The 20,381-nt window shown below is 40.8% G+C and overlaps 1 protein-coding gene across 1 annotated transcript; it reads left to right on the forward strand.

Moving 5' to 3' along the window:
* The first annotated feature begins 768 nt into the window (after nucleotides 1-768).
* Nucleotides 769-16,599, forward strand: slc35e1 (solute carrier family 35 member E1). Its single transcript, XM_080431797.1, has 6 exons — nucleotides 769-1,218; nucleotides 3,765-3,835; nucleotides 6,525-6,662; nucleotides 9,044-9,169; nucleotides 9,794-10,039; nucleotides 10,540-16,599. The coding sequence occupies exons 1-6, from the start codon at nucleotides 885-887 to the stop codon at nucleotides 10,756-10,758; spliced, it is 1,134 nt and encodes a 377-aa protein (XP_080287923.1). The 5' UTR covers nucleotides 769-884; the 3' UTR covers nucleotides 10,759-16,599.
* Nucleotides 16,600-20,381: the final 3,782 nt, after the last annotated feature.

The following is a 20,381-nucleotide window of genomic DNA, read 5'->3' on the forward strand; positions in this document are numbered from 1 at the left end:
TAGACTCCACTAGGGGTGCAATGATTAATGAAATAAATAGAAATGTGACCTACAATTTCTTTAGTAATCAAAATGTATCTTGTAAATATGTGCTGCTGCTTACAACTTAACCAAAAATCTTTGTGCTTACAAAATGGAAAGTTGGGTTTTTAACTGCCAGGTAGCCTATTAAGCAATTTCAAGATGTTTGGTTACAGATAATTTGTGATTCTCCTTTGATACTCATATATATAATCGTATGGTAAGAATAATGTGTCGCTTCGGGACACATTTTGAGCTTGCTAGATCTGCTACTTTTGTGTGACGCTGTAGTATGATCAAGCAGGGCATTCACAAAAAGTTAAAATATGGATATATAGTATAGATAGATAGTGTGTGTGGAATACATAATTGGGGTCCATGGCCTATATAGTGCATACCAAACGGGGTCCTTAACATTAAAAAGGTTATTAAAAATGACTTATTTTCTATCAATTACACTTACACACCCCAGCTATGAAGCCTTGAATTCATGGATTTTTTTTGTTTATGTAGCATTCCTGAGCCAATAATTTGATAATCGGCGAACTCGGTCATCAAACAAAAAAATCTCCATGAATTCAAGGCTTCATGGCCATGGGGTGTGTAATTGATAGAAAATAAGTCATTTTTGACAATGAATTAAACCACCGTTGCGTTGCCCCTGCAAACCAGCCAACCAATGGAAGTGCTCACTCCGTCCGGGCTATGGGGGAATCTCTCGACACAGCCACTACACCATACTGCCACCACCACCACACGGCGCACGCAACAACACAGCCCTGCGTGCCGACAGGCTGTGGTGCGGTGACTCGTCGTCCTCCTCGGCTTGGTTGGAAGGAAGGAACGAACGAACGAACGTGAAGATGGCTGCGGCGGAGGAGCGTCCCCCGGTCAGAGAAGGGGTCCGCATCCTCATCCTGTGCACGTGCTGGTACACGGTGAGCTCCGGCGGCAACATCGTCAACAAGATCATCCTGAACGGCTTCCCGTACCCGGTGACCGTGTCGCTGTTCCACATCCTCAGCATCGTGGCGTTCCTGCCGCCGCTGCTGCGGGCGTGGGGCGTCCCGAAGACGGACGTGCCTTCACGCACCTACTACCGCTGGTACATCCTGCCGCTGGCGTTCGGCAAGTACTTCGCGTCCGTCACGGCGCACTTCAGCATATGGAGGGTGCCCGTGTCGTACGCGCACACCGGTGAGTACAGGACAATGATGGGTGGTGTTTTTGCTTTATTTATTTGAGGGACATTTTTTTTTTAGGTGTGTTTTTGTGTGAAGAAGCTAGCACAGTGTTGCCAGGTTTTGTGAGAGAAGTAAGCAACTAGGTCTATGAAAACAAGCCCAAAAGGAGCGACTTATAGACCACATCAGCGTCGGATATTTGAAAATAGCCGATCGCGATGCGTTGTGAGCTTGTAGATCTGCTATTTAAAAAATAATCTTGGAAAAGTGAAATATTTTGAATATTGTTTTGAAATATTTTAACACTAATCCGGTATAGGGGTCACAAAACACTGGGGGGGGGGGTCCAAATACATTAATTTGGGGGGTCCTTGACAAGAGAATGTTTTAAAATCACTGTTTTAAACAATATTTAGGAGGCAAAGCCCAAAATAATGGCAACCACCAATATTTACAAGCAACTTTACAGAAAAAGAAGCCCAAAGTAGCTTATAATAAGCCAACATGGCAACACTGAGGAGAAGCTCTCTTTGCTGATGTGTCCACCCCCCTTTAATGCGCCAGCTGATGTTAGCTACACGCCGGTTACACGGACATTGGCGACTTGGATAATTCTGTGACTGTTCTGGACTGTGTGCAGTGTCTGTAGATTCGGGGATGCTTGCTTAGCATGAAATCCCATGTTTTAGGTATTTAAATAATTTATTTAAATAACAAAATTCAAATGTATAACATATTATAAAGTACGAAGAGAGTAGGATTCTTGTTTGTTGATTCCTTGACTTTGCAAGCAATATAAGAAAATGTCAACAATACTGTAGAAATAGCAGTAGGAAAAAATTGTACTAAAAATAATACACAATTACAGCTGCACAAACAATGCACAATATATTAGATGGCTAACTAGCTACTATGGTGCAAGCAAGTAGAATTATTGTATAGCAAAAAGTTAATGCCACTCAAGGTGAATGACATGATGAGTGGGGAGGGATAATGTCAGCACATTCCGATTTAATTGATTCGATTTTGACATACGAAATAAAATATATGAAATGCACCTTAAAAATATAACATATTTCCATTGTTGTAATAATACAACTAATATCTTAAAGTGAATTGCTTTTCATTCGACATCGAAGCCTCGAGTCACTGAATTAGATAGGTCACCAATTCTGAGGTAACAGCCCTGCTAACGCCAGCTAGGCTAGCTCAGTTTGCCTGATCAGTGGCACAATCTATGGTGGCAACAGAGGAGCGACTCTTCTTGTCAGTAAAGAAAAAGTCCCCCCAAAAGTCATAATTAAAAGCACGCTTGGTGTGATAAATGCCCTTGCGTGGACTTCAATTACTCCTAACGCAGCTTGTGACTTCTTTTAAGCTGGACTAATACCTCCTTATGGCTAAAGGGACTGTTAGCAGAGGGGGGGGGGGGTGTAACACATCTCTAAACTTGTCCAGCAGCACACAGCAAAATCCTGAGTATTAGTTTAACACTGAGAGAAGATTCTTCCAACTTAATATACTCTCTCAGGGTTAAAGTACCACTCAGGATGTTGGTGTGTGGTCCTGCAAGGGGGTTGTGTCACTCAAAAGCACAGCACTTCACCACTTCTCTTCTTCCTTTTTTTTTACCCTACTTGTAAAGGGCCCACCCCCACACCAACCACAACAACTATGAACATATTGTTTTAGTAGATGGCAGAGTCTACTACTCCACAACTATAATGATGGTCGTGGTGAATGATATATTTACATTTATAGTCGGAGTGCTTTGTGTGTGGTCAGCCCTTTAGGTTGATAGATATGAACAACTGTTATGTGGCTGTTACACCTTCACTGCTAAATAATGTTTTGTGTCTTAACACATTAAAACCGGCAAAGCATCTGTGTCATTTTAGATTTGAGCTATATACATATAGCGACATAAGTTCTTCTGAAAACTCTTAGGATTTAGAATAGTGGTTCTAAAAAATAGCAGATATACAAGCTCATAGCGCGACACTTGGTGCCATGCTGCGAGCTTGCATATCTGCTATTCAAATCTTGAATAATTTCAGGTGGGTTGGTGGGGGGGGGGGTCTGCGGACAAATACATATCAATTTGGGGTCCTCCTTGGCACGAGAAAGTTTGAGAACCACTGATTTAGAAGGCATTTGTAGAATCGGCCTCGGTCATTATGGGTTAATAAAACACACTGTAGAATACTCTTCCACTCACACACACACACACACACACACACGTCAAGACACAGTGGAATCTTGCTTATCAATGGTGCGGTAGTTAATGACGCAGACAATGCCTTTAGGGTCATGAGAAAACTCAAGTGTGACACGTTTTGCTGTTTGACAAGGGTGTGTTGAGTTGAGTCATTTAAACCACGACAGGCTTTATTGTACATGTTAAAAAGAATGTCTCCTAGCCTAGGTTTTGAAAGTGATTAAAAATTCCTTTCATCCATGTCCGCTTTCTAACATTCTTTGGCACGGAACAACCTCAAGTAAACAAACTGTGTGTATTTTAAATGTGACGTGATCTCTTCTCCCTGTTAACCCCCGCAGTCAAAGCCACAATGCCGATATGGGTCGTGCTGCTATCAAGAATTATCATGAAAGAGAAGCAGACAACTAAGGTGAGTGGGCCCAATCTCGGAAATCTGGCACAAGGCCTGCACTGTACCTGGATGTGTTTTAGAATGTGTGCCGGAGTGGTGATGTGGCATAACTTGAGCCGGAACATCATCTCGTATTTCTTTCGTCTGTAGAAGCTTTTGTCCTATATAGATCGTGTGTGTGTGTGTGTTCCCAGCCATGACCATGCGTGCGCGTGCGCGTGCGCATGCGTGATCAAGGCTGGAAACTGCATTACACTCCAAATATGAAACAAATGTTATGCAGCCTCTGGCCAACTTTAGACACCTGGCATCCACAACTAACAAATCTCCATGTGCATTGAAAGCCAGTCATTATAGTACATGCTTCTACTAGTAGTCTAACCTACTTAATGTCCTGTGATGACGTGCGTAGCTACTATTGCATCCCAAAATTCACTACTTTGCTTTTAACATTGTGCTAGCCAGTTGGATTCTCATGATAGATATGTTTCAGATAGATTAATGGCAATGAATTGACTGGTTTGTTTATTTTATTTTATTTGTTCTACTTGGGTTGAATTGCTACCTTTAGCCGTCCCAGCCTCCGTCTAGCATCAGTCTGTCATGTTTAGTTAACAGTGCATGGTCTGGCTTGGTAGTAATGCAGCGGATGGGTAGTCTGTCATGTTTAGTTAACAGTGCAGGGTCTGGCCTGGTAGTAATGCAGGGGATGGACAAATGTCAGAGACGTGCCACTGTGTCTGTTGGCATGCTGATGTGTTAGGAGACAACACAGAGTGCTGTGTTGAAGTACACTTTAACACTTGAGCTCACTGCAGTACTTCAATCTGTTGCACTGTGAGCTGTCAGGAAAATGAGGAATTGAAGAAAGAAATCAGTAAGACAAGATAATTCATGTTGACAGTGCTTCAAAAGGGTCCAAAGGGTACCTGCTGTAAAAAAAAGTTCAGCCATTCACATTAAATGCTTTACAGTACACATTCAAATTGATCAAATCATAGGGTATACAACAATAATGTCTTTAACAAAAGACACAAGCATGCACTCACTGTACTCTCTTCAGTTATGTTTACATCGTTTATGGTGTTGGACAGTTCTGAGCACAGAAACACTTTATTACCAATCTTCAGAGCAAGTCAGGATATCAAATACACAATGGCACTGAGATCACACAGGGACCTCTGGTGACACTGTGCTCATGCTGAGAAACTGCTAACAGCCGCTAGTGGAATGTTAGTGAGTGTTATGTTTGTCTACCCAATTATCCACTCCTGTTCTGTTCTATATGTAGCTGTTTGCTACATATAGTGGCCGTTTAGTGTCTGGTTAATCTTGGTATTTACCAGCAGCTGTATGAGCTAGAGAAGTGTTGATGAGCAACATTTGTATAAATGTGTCCTTAAGCAATTTAATGCTTAATATACTATATCTACAGTACTACAGTATATTGTGTGTGTGTGTGTGTGTGTGTGTGTGTGTGTGTGTGTGTGTGTGTGTGTGTGTGTGTGTGTGTGTGTGTGTGTGTGTGTGTGTGTGTGTGTGTGTGTGTGTGTGTGTGTGTGTGTGTGTGTGTGTGTGTGTGTGTGTGTGTGTGTGTGTGTATAACACAGTGTATACAGAATTTATTGCCTGTGCGGCCATTCAGTTTCCTTAAGTCGCATCCTGTTAGGATTAACCTTAGCTAAATAATAATTAACCAAACAAGTTAGTCTGCTTAGGATATTGATTTTCCTCTCTACACTTTAGCTGTTTTTACTAGTCTTTTCATTCTGAAGGTGTACATTAGATCTGCTGTAAGTTCTACAGTAGATTAATATATCTAGACTCCTTTCGGTGTACTTGCTTAACTTTGTGTTGCAGTGCTACTGAGTCGTGCTGTGCGTCTTTCTTAATGACATTTTCTCAGAGAAGCAGTTCTCTGAGCAGACCTGTCTCTCTACAAGACTTCAAAGACATTTATTTGTCACATACTCATGACATGTACAGTATGTGCAGTGAAATGGTGCAGAAAACTCAGCCTGAAAAACTGTGCTGCAAGTAATGTCCAATATAGTACAAGATATAGTACAAGTAAGGTATTAAAGAAGTTATAAAACAATTATTATACTAGTAGTATTAAGCAATTCATTAAATAATACAATGTAAAAACGTAGTAAGTGTGCAAAAACAGCATCATTATATATATATATATATATATGTTGCAGCCAAAATAATATATAAAGACTATAGTATAATATAATTGATGAATAATTTAGCGATGGAAGATATACAGAATATACATTCATGCAGCATAAGGATGAATACTTTTGCAACCAAAGTATAAGTAATTAGCATCAGTCATAATTGTGTGGTGGTACAATCCAAAAACATACAATTCATGGAAGGGGTTGTGCATAATATTGTCCAAAGATACTGTGCTCTGTTGGTGAGCGGGCATTTATCTATTTTTATTTACTTCTGTAAAAGTCTGTCTAAGGAGGATTTATTTAACAAGATGACTGCGTTGCATATTTATGAGGTTCTTGTATCTTTCCCTGTTATTGTGCGACCCGCCAAGGCGATGCTTTTCCCCCCCAAACCTTGGTTATTACCCTGTTGTGTGCTCTAGATTCAGCCTACTTAACATGGAAATACTATTTGTCTTGTGGCTGCTTGTGCCTGCTGCTGACACTGGCCTACTTTCCCCTTGTGTTGCTGTTATCTGTAGGTGTATGTGTCTCTCATCCCCATCATTGGAGGCGTGCTGCTGGCCACCGCGACCGAGCTGTCCTTTGATATGTCTGGACTGATCAGTGCTCTGGCCGCCACCCTCTGCTTCTCGCTTCAGAACATCTTCTCTAAAAAGGTACAGTATGAATGAATCACAAGATCACATGCTCTGAATTAGAGCCCGATCCATGCCAGAAGTTTGAGTCTGATGCAGATCCCGCTTTCGGAGAGTCCCAGACCACTGATTACTGATGTTTTGACACAACATTTCCTGATCAATTTGAAAAACGTTTATTTATTTATTAAAGTTTGAGAACATTTAACTAGAATGTATTTTATTTAAAAACTTAAAGCTGCACTATGTAACTTTCCTCTTCTACCCGGATTTGAACCCGGTTTCCTGAAAATGTTACCATTGAGCTAATAGAGCCTGTCTGCTTGCTCAGGGGATACATTTAATCTTGACCATCGGGTCAAGATATGTGTCAGATCCTGTGTCCAGGTGAGACATGACCTTTGACACAATCTAAATGTAGCAGGAAGCAGGAAGACAAAATACAACCACACCAATTGTATTATATTATAAGTTATATTTTATTAACATACTCTACATACATATTGGACAAAATTAAATTTTTTTCACAAAAAAAAAGTTACATAGCGCTATTAAAAGAAATTCTAAAATAGCCGATCTACAAGGTCACAGCTTGTACTAGGCTATTTTTCAAATCTTCACCAATAAAGGCATGCCCAAAATAGGGAGACGGCCAGACCGATGTAGACCGCGGCAGGCCCTACTCTGTAGCCTGACGCTTTGAGTGTAGGTCGGGGTAGGGGTTGCTGGAGCAATTACAGTGAAGGATGGCATCTCATTTACTGGTTGGGTAGAGCACTGCACCAACACATTTATTAGTTTATTTATTTAGCAAGGGCAATGGACAGCTCAACGACCATCCCAGAATTAGCTACAGAACCACGTCTCATAGTCCCTGGCCAGCAGATAATTACAGCAATCAACCACTTTTACAGCCATGTGAGACTACAAAGTTCATTTCAGTGTAATGCAAAACATTACATTATTAATTAAAACCTTAATCTAACCCCAATTAAAATGAATAAATAAATTGCATGAATACATAAGGAGTGGGTGGTACACTGTTTAATGATCATGTGATTGGTTTGATTTGAGCCATGATTGTAAAAGTAGAACATTGTGTCTGCTGTGTGTTGTATCCAATTATTTCTCTGTATTTCTTCAGGAAATGTAAAACTATACTTTCGTAATATTTATGGCGATCGCCTATAGGAGCCTGGCTCAGAGGTGCTTTCATACACAGCCTTTTCTCTAAATGTAGCATAACATTTCTGTTAAGAGGTCATGCGTGAATAACTCTGGCAATTTGACATTAGAAGATAACATTATTAGTAACATTTCCACCAAAGTTCCTTAACTGTATGTGTGAACATTTGAATTTATTCAGAGCTGTATACTTGTACATGCAAAGCAGGAGATAAGATATGACCATCCAACAGCCTGGAGCATTTCTTTTGAGATGTGTTGGCAAAGACTCCAAAATGAAAGCGCTAAACACCAGTAACGCCAATGTAATCTTAAATGTAATTTCGGGGAAAATTACAACAGAGGAGTTCAATGGTATATACAGTAGACTGTGTTGTGGGAATGGTAAGAAAAGCAGAATGCCATTACATTTAGCAGAATAATATATATGGCAATATTCTGGGTTTCATGTGTGAAAGCACCTTATAATATTTGGAAGAGATGAGAGCATTAACTCGGAACCTCCTATCGGAAGATGTTTGGTTAAATTAGAACCATGACAAGAACTAATGCCGAAAATGTCTTCACAGGAAGTACAGGGCTACATGAAGTTCTAGTAGGCTGGACAGCATTTAGCACTGTACTTGTTGTATTTATGGTTCGATACCTTTGGCAGTAGTTCTTTTCCAGGTTTTATCGTCTTGTTAGATGTATATAAAACTGGGAACAAGGTTACTTGCCAAATAGGAATTATTAATGTGGACATCAACGTTACCTGTGAACACAAAATAATTTGCAAAGATTGAGTATTCGTATTTACTGGTCTGTGTTGAAAGAATGTATTACAATGGTCTGTTGAGCATGCTTCCCTGGCTGCTTCTGTTATCTTCTCATAATGGGATGTCTGTCCTTGCTGAGCTTATGGTTTATGGATTTTATTGTTTGTAAGGTGTATTTATATAATTTGTATAGCTTTTACTGCTAAGCTTTTACGGATTTCATTTTCTGATTACATAAAGCACTTTGTAACCATGTTTTTCTTCTTATTTTTAACTACAGTCTGTGCTCTATTTGCACAAATGTATTGCAGGTGCATTTCATATTAGAAATAACAATCCATATTCACATTTAGGTACACACACATACTCCTGGGTGTTGGTAAAAAAAAGGACCATTATTGATCCTTTTTACAGTTAAATAGTCACTATAACAAACAGCTGTCCCCTGCTGTGTTTCAGGTGTTGAAAGACACAAAGATTCATCATCTGAGGCTCCTCAACGTTCTGGGATTTAATGCCGTCATCTTTATGGTTCCAACCTGGGTGCTGTGTGACCTGTCTGCTTTCCTAGTGCAAGGAGACATGGTGAGTTTGTTCGTTCTTGCTTGGTTGCTTTCTTTATTTCTCTGTCTGTCTTTCTTTCTCTCTTTCTTTCTCTCTCGATCTCTCTCTTTCTCTCTCTCTCTCTCATTTTAGGTTGAAAACAGCTGAGAGGGAGGCTGTGTAGGAGAGATGGACAGTAGGAAAGCTAAGAGGGAGACAGTGTTGGAGAGCCAGACAGTAGGAAAGCTGAGAGGGAGACAGTGTTGAAGAGCCAGACAGTAGGAAAGCTGAGAGGGAGACAGTGTTGAAGAGCCAGACCGTAGGAAAGCTGAGAGGGAGACAGTGCAGGACAGACAGATAGTAGGAAAGCTGACAGAGAGACCGTGTGGAGAGACAGTAGGAAAGCTGACAGGGAGACCGTGTAGGAGAGACTTAAAGTAGGAAAGCTGACAGGGAGACAGTGTAGGAGAGACTTAAAGTAGGAAAGCTGACAGGGAGACGGTGTAGGGGAGAGAAGTCTTGGACCAGGAAGACTGTCTTCATGGTATGGAATGTACAAGTAAATAAGTAAAAACATGATCATGTGTGAACGACGGTAATCAATACAGTGGTTCAGTGCCCTAGCTGATGCTTTGACCCTGCTATCATGTCCCGTCTCTTACCCAGTCGGACGTTTCCAATTTTGGTGGCACCTTCCTGCTGCTGCTGGTCAGCGGTTTCTGTAACTTTGCGCAGAACGTCATTGCCTTCAGCGTGCTGAACTTGGTCAGTCCTCTGAGCTACGCCGTGGCCAACGCCACCAAGAGGATCATGGTCATCAGCTGCTCCCTGCTGTTGCTCAGGAACCCTGTCACATCCTACAACATCATGGGTATGATGACCGCCATTGTGGGCGTCTTCCTCTACAATAAGGTAAGACTCTGTTTGATGGGTAAAGGTCATTACACACCGGCGATTATGCGAATATACGCAAAATTCGGACTCGGCCCGAATAAATAAAAGCCGCTTTTTCGCTCCGCGAAACTGATGTGGAAGCTTGCATTGACTTTATAAGGTTTTAAAAAAAACGTATTATTCGCATGAAAAAATCGCCCCCGGTGTGTAAGGACCTTTAGGCCCAATAGTTCCAAGCGTAGATCTACTATTTTCTATTTGATAATGTGAGTTATCCACATTTGGGCATATTTATGATCATCTTCATCTTCATATTTGGGCACAGATGCACACACAGACAGACGGAGATTTGTGGAATTTATGGAGTGGAACATTCTATGTTCCACTGTTGTGTAACTAACACCTAATTTATTCCAATAGTGTCTTTAACTGCCGGGGCTGCCTGCTCTGCAGTCAGCCTGTGTGTGTTTATACATTAATGATGTGTGTATAACTTTACCTGGGTCCTTTGTCAACAGGCCAAGTACGACGACAACAAGGAGAAGAAGCTGCTCCCGTCCAGCAAGCAGGACCTGACGTCCTTCGAAAACCCGGCCCTGAGCCTGGACAAGGTCCAGGCCAACGGAGGCTTGGACCTCCAGCACAGCCGCAGCTCCGTGCTCACCGACCACTTCCAGTACAGCCGACAGGCCTACACGATGAACTACGGAGCAGGGAACCACCAGTACGTGGTGTAACCCCCACCCAGCCTTCTCTGATGGACTTTACTGTACGTATATCCTGGGGGGGAGGGGTCCGTAAGGCCCCCCCACCCCCCCTCTCCCTCACCATGCCTGAAGAGACTGAAGGCAAGTGCTTGTCGGTAAGGGCTGCGGGGCAATGAGATGTGTCAAAAAGTGTAGAAGACACACACGTCCCATACCTACTAGGCAGGGTGCCGGTAGTTCATCATGTAAGTGAAATAAATAAAATCTGCACACCAAAAAAGAATGTTTAGAGCCTGGCGGAAAGGTTGCTCTAATAAATACTGGCAAACGGAAGTCTTTTTAGTGTGCAGATTTAAAAATGTCTTACTGTGAGACGTGTCAATCATGAAAGGGAGCCAGTGTGTCCTGACTTCACTGTGCCCTCGCACACGCCCCCTCGCTTCCTCCTCCTTAAAGTTGCTTTCCAACAGCTGCATATCATTGTTAATTTATTTCCAGGGATATACTGTTAGGGCTGGTCGTGTGGAGGAGAAACAGTCACTGTAACCGCTGGTTTCAGTAGTGTATGGTGTTAGTTGGGCTGGGCGATAATGAACAAAATAAAATATCAGGACTTCTCACCAAATACCTTGCATTGCTTGTAGATCTGCTATTTTCAAACATCTTTGACATTTTAAAAGTAGAAAATAAGGCTTAAGTGGTTAAAACCAGGAAAACACTATTACGAAATCCAAAATCCCACATGATATCATATCACAATCACGATATTGATATAACATTGATATATTGCCCAGCCCAGGTGTTAGACAACAGTAGTGTTGTGTAAATGCAACATGGTCCTCACTGACCACCTGAAAGCATCTCAATAACCTTTTTTTCCCACAGCAAGCCATACCTTAATATTATTTGAGATTCCTTTTATTTTAGTTTGTTGTTTATTTCAGAGGGAAGTAAAATTACTGATAATGAATTACTGTGAGCGTATTGTTGGCGTGGGGAAAAGGGTCCTTTAACCACAAGAGCGGTTCCATTTCTAATAAACGATGATTTAAGGGACATTTTGAATTTTAGTTCAGTGATTTGTCATCAGCAGGCACTTTGGATAAAAAAAAATAAGCTTTTTGCATAATGGCTTAGATTGAAACCATCGTCATAGAGAATATGTGCTTCCAGCCCATTTAAGTGTTATGTTTTCTTTTGTTACTTTTTATGTGGGAAAATCTTGTTAAACAACATACCTTAAACAAGTCTGGAGGAGGAATTTGTGAACTGTCGCTATGGAACAATGTCCCCCGATAATGTGACAAGTCTACCGAGGGCTAAGCTTCAAAATGTCTACTCCTTTATCACTAACCCCCATCTCTGAGAAGTCTGACTCATGCATTGAATAACTTGAATGGGGCAAACTCCCCCTCGTAATGATTGATTGATTGTCGCTGCTGTCGCCTGACATCTTATCACTGAGTGTCTTCAAACTGCAAGGTAATGAAGACACTTTTTGGAAACATATCCAGGCCGTGGGAAACGGCACCTTCATAGAGATACCATTAGATACCTTGACAGTGAGACGAGATGCGCTCATTAATGCAGTCTATGACCTGTCCAAGGACATGTGGCTAGTTGAACAAAAAACAACTAACCACTTAAACGTTGTACATGGTTGACTGGAGTCGTCCACGGCTCTATACTAGGACCCCTCCTGTTTTCGCTCTACACTAAATATCTTCGCCCCCCAGAATTGGAACACTAGGCTTCATGTGTTTAAGTAACAATTTCATCACCTTAATCTCTGCCATCCATATGTTGCAGATAATCAGAATGTCCCTAAATTGTGGAGCCTTTATATTAAAGGAAATTAGTTTAACTATTAAAATGTTTGTGATGATGGTATAATAGACAATTGTCATCAGTTGGAGCATTCACCAAAGTAATTAATAGTTTAAAGATAATATCCGTTGATTACTGCTATCTGTTCTATAGACTATTACAAACTGTTCCGATACAGTAGCTACAGATTGTGGGGAGAGCGGAATAATGTGACTTGTGAGGCGATTTAAACCATTGGTTCTCAAAATGGGGTCAGGGGCCCTTCAGGGGTTTCCAAGGGGTCCTCTGACAAATGATAGATAAGTCCCAGAGATTAAAAAAAAAAGAATTGCATCAAATGGGGGGTCCGTGGTCTGATGCATATCAAACTGGGGGTCCTTGAAATTAAAAAGGTTGAGAACCACTGCTATAGAGCCACACCTTAAAATTGTTCTCTTTTGGGGGTCCTTAGCTTATCTTTTCAAATGGGGGTCCGCAGGCTATTATATATCAATTTGGGGGTCCCTGACATGAAACAGTTTGAGAACCACTGATTTAAACTAATGCGTAATGCTCTATTCATATTTGTTGGAGAAGCCCTGAACCTGTTACATTTGCATATTTCAAATCAACTAAACTTGTGATTGACATACACACACACACACACACACACACACACACACACACACACACACACACACACACACAGTTCTGTAATGTTGGTATCTACTTGTTTGCTTTCAAGACTTGCATGAAAGCAGATGGGTTTTTTAATAATTTGAGTAGTACCACATTCAATTATGAGGACAGATTAGACTTGATCATTCAGTAAATCGGCCATATAATGGATTGCCACGAGCTGACATTTTAATTAACTTTTAATTGTTTACTGATGGGATAATTATTTAGTTTAGGAAATCCAATTTCCTAATTGCAGTGTAGCTTGTACCAACTTACTGCATACTATGTATCTACATGTCTCACTGCAATGAAATCACGCACAATTTCACCTTCTGAATAGAATGATATGCCATTGTTGTCTATTCGGAATCATTTATACTTTTTATACACATTTATTTCCCTTGTGATCAGCTTTGGTGGTTGAAAATGGGCCGTTCGGTATTTTTTCGACTGAGAAGATATGTCGATGAGATAGAAAAATAGGTACTGGTTACCTTCAACGTATTAGTCTTTCTAAATGTCCACTAACTGAAATGTGTCCAGTATATCGTCGCTGTCGTGGGTTGAAACCTTGTATGTCCAAAACCATAACTTTTCAGGAAATGGGGGGGAACTACACTGTTATGATCGATCCAATAGTTATTATTTAGTCACAAGCTCTTGTTTATACTTTTTATTGGTTAATATTCATAAAAACCACAGACACATTTAACCACTTTCAACCTGGCCTCCTTATTTTGGGCCTGGCTTTATAGGCAAAAGTAATACAATCTGAAGTAGGGGAGAGAGAAAAACAAACAAACATGAAAAGATGAAATATGGAAATACAAGGTTTCTGCCTGACAACAAACGGTAGCCAGTAGGTCTGTTCCCACATAGCCAGTTATCATATACTAACTGCCATGGTTATAAGGAAATGAAAACCGCAGTGGTTAAGGAAGTAAACCTGTGTGTGCAAAGGCTAATCCACAGATCTGTGCTGCAACAGACCAGGAGCCACATTTTATTACCAGTCAAACTAGAGACCACAACCACATGTTGTGTACACTAAAGAAGCACTTTTGCAAGTAGCATGCTATGGAGATGACTCTGAAAGTTTATTCAGACAGGTATGAGAATTTGAGTAATGCGTTTTGGTACTAGACGTAACCGCTGTACAAATTCAGTTTCCTTCCCCGATGGTAAGATAATAGCCATTCTGGCCCTGAACATAATTGTTGGTTACATTTGATCTTTAGCCAGCCCAGTAATTCTTTATAGTGATTTACATTTAGTCTTTTAAACTGGCCCTCTTTTCTAGATTAACTTAAATCCAGGGAACAGTTGGAGGTTCAATTCCTTGCTCAAAGGCACATGGTGCCATCGGTTGTTGGAGAATTTACCCTGTGTACTGATAGTTACAGAGCAGTCTTTCTAACCCCTTATTTTTTTTTAAAAGCAGTCGTATTTCTATGTAGATAGGCTGGGGAGGACAAGTATCACAGGTCTCCAGCAGGAATGTAGCCTCGGTCGGAGACAATCGGAGGTCTCCACCTACCGATACATCTGAGGACTTCTAAATGTAAGGTGGTTGCTAGAACAGCGGCGAACAACTGCCACTAACGATCCTATGCCCACTTCTCTGAAAACCAGTCATATCACCGTCCCAATGTCAAGGACCACCCTGAAAACTTTGGATTGGTTCTGCAATGCAGATTTTTTTTGTTATGTTTTTCTCAGTGAGGCCAGGCCTTAATCGGGAAGGCATGTTAAGACCTATACAGGGCTCCAGTAAGTGCAATAAGTCACGTATACAGAAGTGTCATTGTTGGTACACTGCCCTTTTATTGCCACCTTTCATGTCTTTTAGATTCCGTTTTTATTCATGTCAATCTATAGATTTCATGTCTTGCCTGATGTTGAGCGACGAGAAGCTAGTTTGATTGGTGTGTCCGTTTCTGTTTAATTTATACTCCATCTCACGACAGTGTGGCTTGCCATAAAGAACTGATTTTAAGGCTCTTTTTGGCAAGAGAGACTGCCGTACTAATAGAGGCCTTGCACATAATGTCTGTATAGTTCTTCTTCCAGCATGGCTGCCTGTAAACCAGTCCACTTAAACCCTATATACTTGGTTGACCGGGATCCCCCAGGACTCTATACTAGATCCTCTAGTATTTCCCTCTACACCAAATGTCTTTGCCCCAGAATAGGGACACTAGGCTTCAGCTGGTTAATAATGAGGCTAATGGTAGAGCAGAGAAAACATTGGAAAAGCGTGAAATTACAGTTCCACTGTGACTTATTTACAAGATTCAGTAATCACTCACCAAGGCATTTTTATTGATGTCACATATCAACACATTGCAACTGTTATTTCCAACATGGAAGGTAATATGGGCATTCTAAGCATTCTGTGAAAGGCCTCTATTACGCCATATACAACCACAGGGTGGAAGCCTGGCTTTTGATTGCAGTAGTACAGTGGCTGAAATCCTGTGGTGTTTTTAATTAAATGTTGAGCATGGTATTGTGCTCAATTTATGCGTGCCAAACATCAATCTACAAGCTCGCAACGCTTAGTGATGCGACGCGATGTCAGCTTGTAGATCGGCTATATTCGGCACACGACAATGTTGTACGATGAAGTATGAGAGGGGCAGTGTTCACAAAAGAGAACCTTTTGTTGAGCGACGGAGCGCTTTGGATATCGAGTCCAGAGCACTACAGCATTGGTTCTCAAAGTGGGGTCCAGGGGGTCCTTCTGGGGTGTCCCTGGCACAACACATTTTCAGATGGGGGTCCGGCCAAACACATATTCAGTTGGGAGTCCTTGGCACGAAAACTACAGCGTCACACAAAAGTGTGTAGCAGATCCACGAGCTCGAAATTTTAGCTTGGATTTGCTGCTTTTGAATTTGAATCCTGAAAAGTAACCGCTTTGGACATATGAGACGCTGGCAGCTCCAAAAAATGCTTTCTGTGGACACAGCCCCATCAGGCTTTTTTCTTCTTCTTTTTTCTCTGTATGCCGAGGGAATGGTTGACACTCTTTGAAGTCAGAAACTCTCGAGTCTGTAGAAGATTTGAGACACTGGCTTGTTTTGCTGTGCAGCTCTTTAACTGGAATGTAGTAAATGCTAAAAAGTGTTGAGGGAGGGGAAACGGACTACTTTGTAAAAAGTTGTACAAATTCAGTTACTTTACGTGTGCGTGCGTGTGTGTGGTTAAAAGGATGATGACTTTTTACTGAACCAATGTTTATAGATTTTTATTTATGGCGTCAGTCAAGGTACAGAAACGTTGTATATAGAGGTGCAGCTAAGCACAGTCTTGTCTGCTTTATGTTTAGTAAATGCTATTTTTAAATGTCATACAAAAATAAAATGCATTGTGGAATTATGACCAGTGTGATGACGTGGTTGTCTTGATGCTGAAACTACATGGTCAGTCAGGTTTATCATTAGCCACTTAAACCCAATATAACTTTGTTAACTGGGGTCCCCCAGGGCTCTATACTGAGTTCGCTAGCATTTCCCTCTACACCAGATCTCTTTGACGAAAATAGCCAGTCTACAAGCTCACAGTTTGTTTGCCCCCAGAATAAGGACGATTGGGGCGCTGAACACTCACACAGGTGTTTTCAGTTGGCTGCTTACACCTCTTCTCAGGGCCAGTGGTGTACAAAGTATTCAGTTTTTTTACTTGAGTAAAAGTTGTGGCTGTACCATAATGTTAAGTACAAGTCCTGTGTTCAAAGTTTTACTTTTACTTACTAAATTATTTGCATCAAACTATAAGTACCAAAAGTAAAAGTACTCATTATACAGACTGTACCATTTCACAGCTTTCAAAAATAGCAGATGCTACAGTCATTGCGATGTGATGCATTGTGACCTTGTAGATTTTCAAATAGACACAGTATGAAATAGGGTTTACTTGATTAAAGTATGTTGTACTGATAATCTAAACCAGGGGTAGGCAACCTTAGGGTGCCAACATTGGCACAGGGGAGGGTGATCACGGGCACACTGGCATAAGTGTGAGAGAGAGGAACTTTCTTTTAAAATAAAACATTTAAAAAGATGTAGTCAGTTAAATTAAGTCCCTTCACATCTATATGCAAATTACTTCCTGCACATAATTCTACATTCATTCAAACTCTAAACTCTGACTGGGGAGGAAATCTGGGAGATCTAATGAGTAATGATTACATTTGAAGTGAAAGAATATTTCAAAAGGAGAAAAAATGAATAAAGCTTATGTATATGGATCAAAATCTGTTGGAAATATTAGATTTTTAAGTGGCGTCCTAATGAAACTTAATGTTGATTTGAAAATAAAAACATTGCACTTCATGTCAAAAAGGTTGCTGACCCCTGATCTAAACCCACAAATTAACTTGTCTCTGAGATGTACTTATACTTAAGTACAGTACTTGAGTAAATGTGCGTGGTTACTTTACACCACTGCTCAGGGCTGTGTGGTTATAGGTTGGTTTGACAGCTCCCTCACACTAGATTAGTTTGCAGTGATGTATTGTAAAGAGATAGTGCCACCAACTCCATTCACTCCAATGGAACAAGTTTTCTTTACAGCAATGGCGGAACATGGAGCCTCTCAATAGTTCCCGGAAGGCTAGCAAGTAAACACGGAGTGCAGTAGAGTTACAGAACAGACCATGTGTGATCCACTTCTGGATCTATTTTACATGGACATGGAACTGGAACTGGAACTAACTGAGGACTACACAAATCACACAATCAAGCATTTTGGTCTCCAGTTGATGCCACTCTCTTTACATGGCTGAGGGCAGGCCAGTTTACCTTGTTATCATTCTTTTTTTGGCCCACAGGTTGTTGTGACATACATTTTGTCAGTATACCGTATAGCTCCACCCAAGTTCAACCAGACGAGAGATGTAATCAACAAGAGTAATCTTGACACGGATAGCATTTATTCATTTAAAAGTGCCTTTTAAAGTACAAACTGAAAACACCTGTATGAAAAATACATAATTTATTGGCAGATATCAAGGACCACACCAGTCTAATTTTGACTTCTCACCATTAGCAGAGATGGCCCCTGTCTTCAACACATGGTATGTCCATTATTGTATGCAGTGTATGTTTTAGTAGCCTATATTTTTAAACATACATTACCATTCATGTTGGAAAGGTTTGGAAAAACATTCTACAGCGAAATATTGAAGTTCCTAGGTAAGGTGTACCTTTTTTGAAAATCACGGCACAGTTTATTTGATTAAAATTACTCCTTTACATGCGTTAATACACCTGGAAGAATAGTTCCTTACAAGTGCTGCATTTTGAGCTCAAATATTAGCTTGAGGAGGGCTTTCAACGATACAGTGAGTTTCAGCTAACGTTCTGTAATGTTTATTGAATATGGACAAGACGTAAACACACACTATCTCAAAATTAAAGACATTTTGGGAATAATGTTTGAGGTTTATTAAAACTGGCTGAGGTTGTCAATGGAAAATGACATGAACCTGTTATGGTCCTTTTTTAACCGGGGAAAGCTTCTGTGTCATTTTATATTTTAGCTAAAAAGCGTTATTTTATACAAGCTCATAGCACCACTATGAACTTGTAGATCTGCTATTTTTGAACATTTTTTAACTCTAATCTTTGCTTCTGGGGCAAAATACATATAATTTTGGGGGTACCTGACATTAAAAGGTTTGAGCACCACTGGTAAAGCAACATAGAAGACATTTGTAGAATCGGCCTCAGGTCTAAATGCGTTTTAAGGCAACTTAAGGCAACTACAGTAAATGTGTTTTAAGGCTCCAAACCCATATATCCTTTGTGACTAAATTGTGCTTAACTTTGTGCAGCTTGGACCCTGAAGTCAAACCAGGCATTCCAGTTTCACCTGATTCTTGGAATACTCTCAAAACCTAAGAATCATCTTAATATTAGATGTTAAAACAAGTAAAAATGCCTTTCTCTTCTCTTCAGAATCCAAAGACAGCAGAACGGCTGCCCCACGGACTGAGATTCTGTAAACTCTGAACAGTGTCATGTGCATCTAGATCAGTGGTTCTCAACATGTGGGTCGGGACACCCAGAGGGGTCCCCACATGTTTGTTTTGGTTTTTTTTGGGGGGGGGGCTTCAGATGACAGTGAAGTGACAATTTACCTTTTTAATAGCTAAAAAAAGAAAAAAAGACTGCATCAAAAGTAATCAACAAACTACTATAAAGACTGGTCAAACATTGGCCAAATTGTCAAATAATATTAGAAAGAGGCAAAATTTCGGAAAACTATTTTAGAATATTTATCTGTGGACCCGAGTCAAACTAATTGTAATGCCTCAACTCCTACAATTCCAAGTGCTTGTCAGGGTGGGCCGGTGGGGGGGTCCCCAGTTCAAATGACACATTTAAACACATTTCAAATTGTATTCCACTCCATAACATTTCAGTGATCTGCTTTTAGCTTATGTTGACAACAAGACGGACAAAGAAATGCCTTGACGAAATTACACATCTATTGCGAATGCGAGTCCTGTCCGTGAACATGAGTAGTGAGGGAAAACATACATGTTATGCTCATCGAGCCTTTAAACGGCTGACATACTGGTTGACCAACCTTTGGTCTACCATGACCTGTAAGTTAAACTTAAGTTCAGTGCCTTTTAATTTCTAGACAACCTGACCTGGAATCAGAGAAGGTAGAGATAGGTCCTGCCAGTAGAAAATGGATGCATTCATTTAAAATGAATGTATTGATTTTGGGTTGGAAGAGCCACCGTCTCTCTAAGATTGTTGATGATGTTCCAGCAGTTGATTGCCAACTTCCTCCAAAGAACATTGCTGCTGTGAGGCCAGAACCAGCCTGTAGATGGTGCTCATTCACCACCCATCTCGGTTTTGGCTGGAAGCCAAGGTATCTCTTTCCACTGCACAAGTGTTCCATACCAAACCTGTTCCGGGGCAGTTAAGTATGTTTTGCACAACCTTTTGTTCAGTACATGTATGTACGATTGATGCTTGCTGTTAAGGAACATATTGCACTTTTTTCTCCCATACAAACAGGATTACACCATGTCAGGATTCAAATGGAAAAGTACTCTCGGAATGCTAGTATATGCCTGTACTGGCCCTACTCAGGGCAGCAGTGGTTGAGGAGGTAGAGCTAGTTTGATCCCCAGCCCCACC

Source organism: Gymnoscopelus braueri (genome assembly GCF_963280865.1).
Source record: "Gymnoscopelus braueri genome assembly, chromosome: 6".
Lineage (NCBI taxonomy): Eukaryota > Metazoa > Chordata > Actinopteri > Myctophiformes > Myctophidae > Gymnoscopelus > Gymnoscopelus braueri.

Bases quoted from the DNA above. Each gene is read 5' to 3' on its own strand.
- slc35e1 (XM_080431797.1), top strand. From the start codon at position 885: ATGGCTGCGGCGGAGGAGCGTCCCCCGGTCAGAGAAGGGGTCCGCATC. The intron at 3,836-6,524 runs GTGAGTGGGCCC...TGTTATCTGTAG, and splicing joins AAGAGAAGCAGACAACTAAG to GTGTATGTGTCTCTCATCCC. The intron at 9,170-9,793 runs GTGAGTTTGTTC...TCTCTTACCCAG, and splicing joins TCCTAGTGCAAGGAGACATG to TCGGACGTTTCCAATTTTGG.